General features: G+C 48.8%; 1 protein-coding gene across 1 annotated transcript in view; it reads left to right on the top strand.

The window, feature by feature from the left end:
- BOD1L1 (biorientation of chromosomes in cell division 1 like 1) overlaps positions 1–3,543 on the top strand; it is a 53,752-nt gene extending 50,209 nt beyond the window's left edge. The window contains exon 27 of the mRNA XM_049632632.1: positions 2,258–3,543. Coding sequence (XP_049488589.1) covers positions 2,258–2,375 — 118 coding nt within the window. The 3' untranslated portion in view covers positions 2,376–3,543. The remainder of the gene's footprint in view (positions 1–2,257) is intronic.
- The last annotated feature ends 617 nt before the right edge of the window (positions 3,544–4,160 follow it).

Raw genomic sequence — 4,160 nt, 5'->3', positions numbered from 1 at the left:
CCCCCCCCCCCCCCCCCCCGCTGCTTCGGTGTCTTTGCTGTCCTTCCTGCCTCACCTCTCGCCTGCTGTGCGGAGGATGGCAGTGGGTCCCCCTCTGGACTGTAAGCTTCTTCCTTGAGATGCGGGGCGTGTCTTACTTTCCGTACGTCATAGCACCGAAAGATAGAAGATTCTTCACGCTGTACAAAAGCTGTCTCGACCTGTCCTACGACAGTTTGCTTCTCACAGCATATGGGTGTGTATAATGTGTACATGCGCTGATATCCCCACGTCCTGGAAAGGGAAGCGGACTAAAGGGCCAGGCGCCTTTCACATAGATTCTCCATTTAATCCTCATTATGTGGAATGTGGTATTTATCCTTATTTCATCAGGGAGGGGATGAATCTCAGGAAAGCCTGGTCCGTATTTCCCAAAGCGGAACTGCAGACCAATCATGGACACTCTCGCTAGGAAGAAGATTGCCATTCTGCAGGGTGGGGGGGCCGAGAGTCTGCGTTGCCAACAGCCCCAGGTGATGCTGGTGCCGCTGGTCACAGACCGCATCCTGGGGGTCCCACCCAGCCCCCACCCCCGGCCGGGAAGAAGCACCCTGACCGAGAGCTGCTGTTCCCCGCCACATGGCATGGGGCACAGGCCCGCCATACACCGGCTGCTCGGCAAATAGGTGTTCACTTAGTGGCCGGCGGCTTCCCCGACTCGGCTCGAGGTGGACGTTAGCTCATGCGGGCCCACCGGAACCGCGTCCTGTACAAGCGCAGGCGACTCCGTTTGAGTTCTGTCCCTGTGCCGTCAGAAGAACGATAGAGCAAACGCATTCTCCTGTCGGTGTGGCCCCACTGGTCCGCCCCTGCAGACTTGGCTTCCGCGGTGTTCTCCTTCCCGGGTAGCACACGGACAGGCGCGGACACGTGCCTGCGTACCCGGTACTGGACCCAGCAGCCGCCCTGGAGAAGCAGCCTAGCGGACGCGGACGCGTGGACGTGATTTTCAACTTTCCTTGGCCCCAACCGCACCAAAACGGTTTTGCAGCATCACCTGTGTTCACATTCTGCCTCTATCACCGAAACAAAATTTTCGTGAACGAAATTTAATAGAAGCAATGCCGGTGGCATTTCCTATTTGCCGGAGGTCTGTTCATATGTCGTTCTAGAACGATGACTGTATCCTCTAGTTGGAAGAGAGTAGCTCGCTCTGTGATGACGACGGCTTCCCGGAAGGAGTTGCTTTTGAACTGGGGCCTAAAAACGCGCACGTTTGCTAGACGGGAGGTGTGGGTGATTCTCCAAGAATTCACATGTCAAAGCACGAAAACGTAAAGGAATGTCGTGTTTGGGAACGGCAGGACTTCGGCAGGACCGTAGTCCAGGGTGGTGTAGAAGTCAAGGGCTAACTGTAAAGGACTTTTGAATTCTCGGGATGACTTTATCTTGAAAGCCATCAGATAGTCAACAGGGACATCCATATAATACTAAACAGGACAGTGACACGATTCGTTGGGGTTTCCAACAGATCATTGTCACGGCAGACAGGAGAGCGAGGAGATTGGCCAGAATGCTCTTAGGAAATTCCAGTGCCTTTTTTTTTTTTTTTTAAAAACGTTTATTCATTTTTGAGAGAGAGAGACAGAGCATGAGCAGGTGAGGGGCAGAGAAAGAGGGAGACACAGAATCTAAAGCAGGCTCCGGGCTCCGAGTTGTCAGCTCAGAGCCTGATGGGGGGCTCGAACCCATGAACCGTGATGTGAGCCAAAGTTGGACACTTAACTGAGCCACCCATGTGCGCCTCCCCCACCCGCCCCGAACTCCCCCTCCGGTGCCTTTTCTACCATTGCCAGCCCTTCTCTGTAAACTGGCCCGCGAAACACGATCAGGCCCTCGCCCAGACGTAGCGGACAGCCCTGCTGGGGTCCCACTGGCCGTCTCAACTCGGGGCAGTGCGTGGAGGAGGTTACTTTGTAGACAGAAGAACTAGGACCCAGAGAAGAAGGTGCTTGGACCCAGGCGGGCACCCGGAGCGTGAGGGAGCTGGAAGCAGATTACAGGCCTCCGAGCTGCCCTCGTGCCGTTTGTATGACTGGTCAGCGGATGACCAGTCAGCACTGCTCCCCCCTAGAGCCGCCTCTTCCTGCGGAAACGTGACCCGGGCTTTCTCCTCCTGGCTCTAAAGTCCAAAACCTCCCCTTGTTTAAAGAACTCCCAAGTTACTGAAGCCGTTCCCTTCAGCTCTCATCACTGCCTTGACTTTTCTTTCCTGCAGATCGAAGGCCCAGCTCTCCCCTCCTAGCAAGCGCAAGAGGGAGGCCAGCCCCCCCGGAGCCCGAACTAGAGGCCAGCAGAGGGTGGAAGAAGCCCCTTCGAAGAAGGCCAAGCGGTGATCCTGGCCACCGCCGCCCCTGGCTTGTGGGGGACACCGCGGAGAGAGGAGGGACGAGCCTCGGGGCCATAAGCTTTTTTTTTTTTTTTTTTTAAACCAGGGAAAGGACATGCATGTGCTCTGAGTTTCTAGGTGCAAGCTTTTTCTTGTTCTGTTTTAAACAGCTTTATAAACTACTGTTCATAGAAGATATTATGTACATTTATTTCAGATAAAGGAAAATAAGTTTACTTTGTATCTGAACTCAAAACAAAGTAGTTGTATATTTTAACATGTGAAATTGGGATTTCCCGATGGGACACGTCACTAATGCGAACCCTTCCAGCCCATCAGACACCAGGCTGCCTACTGGTAATCTGTGTACAGTATATAAACATGTAAAAATAGGTTGTATTTTACTCTATGTATGATGCTAATCAATGAACACTTTATTTATTTTACAGAGAAAACTTATCTGTGAACTTTACTATATATCTGTTTATTTTATTTTATTATTTTTTTTTATAAAAAAAAAGGGGGTGGGGTGGGTTTCAATGCTATGCAGTCATCAGTAGAGATGTTTTAGGACGCTGCCTGCCTTGTAACTATATGAATATGACCCGGCAGGAAATACAGAATCTTCTCGCATGTATCCCAGTAAAGTAGTTTAGCTCCAGAAAGGGTCTGCATTGCTTTTCTGTTCACAGCTGTGACTGTTTTTAAGAATGTACCTTGTTTTTAGATTACGCTCGCCTCTGTGGCTCTCCTTCCAGCCCCACTGGCGCGCGAGGTCCTACATCCCGTCACCTGCAGCAAAAACCTCTCTGTCGGTGTTCGTTCCTCCCCTCTGTGCTACTCCGAGGCTTCTACCCATTTTCTTTCCATATTGTCCTTTCTCGGTGACGAGAAATGCATTGAGATTAGGTCACTCCTGTCTATCGAGCTTCAGGATTTTATGTTGTTTTATACACGGTGATCTCAAGATAGAAACTGGCTTTATCGCCAGGTTCTTTTTTAAACATGTTTTAACTCCCATATGAACAAACTGTCCAACCTAAGTTTTTTCATAAGATTAAATTTTTCTTAAGATCAAATTTGTCTCTAGCAATGGATGTGATGAGTTGCCAAATAATTGAGATTATTTTAAAATGTTTTGTTCATATTGTTTTATAATTAAAATTTACATTCAGTGTGTGTGAATTTTTTTTTTTTTGACTCTTAATGTAAGGTGGATATTTCTGTCATTTTACATGGTTTCTTACAAGATTTTATATATAAATTATAAGATGTTTCCAAAACTTGAGCGGTAAGATTTTTTTTTTTTTTTCCGTATTTTAAATGTTCTTCCTGTGAAAAACACTTCTTCTCTTCAAATACTTGGTGTTGGAGATACTGTTCATTTTCACTTTCAAATAGGAGTCCGTGGTGGCCCCTCGGTAGAACTGAATGTTGGATCTGGAAGGGACCTTGGACACAAGAACAAGAGAGTTACTCGTTTTCATTTAAGTGGATGAATTTAACCAAAGCTCAGAAATGGAAAGTGGCTTTTCTTAGTCAAGGGAAGAAGCCAGAGTTGGTTCCAAGGCCCCAAAGTCCTGGAGCCACAGTCTCTGCCCTGTGGGGTTTGGATTGGATTACCAGAAACACCTCAAACTGTATTCTCAGTGCGAAACCTGCGTGTGCGGTTGGGTCACAGCCGTTCTGGGCATGGCCTGACAGCGACAGAGTCGTCGGACCAGGAGGAAGTGCTGCCTCTTTATAAAGTTGGAGCTAAATATCGGCACTGGGAAATGCAATTGGCCACTGT

Source organism: Panthera uncia, chromosome B1 (genome assembly GCF_023721935.1).
Source record: "Panthera uncia isolate 11264 chromosome B1, Puncia_PCG_1.0, whole genome shotgun sequence".
Lineage (NCBI taxonomy): Eukaryota > Metazoa > Chordata > Mammalia > Carnivora > Felidae > Panthera > Panthera uncia.
Note: the sequence above shows the minus strand (reverse complement) of the source record. Positions and strands in the feature narration are given on the sequence as shown.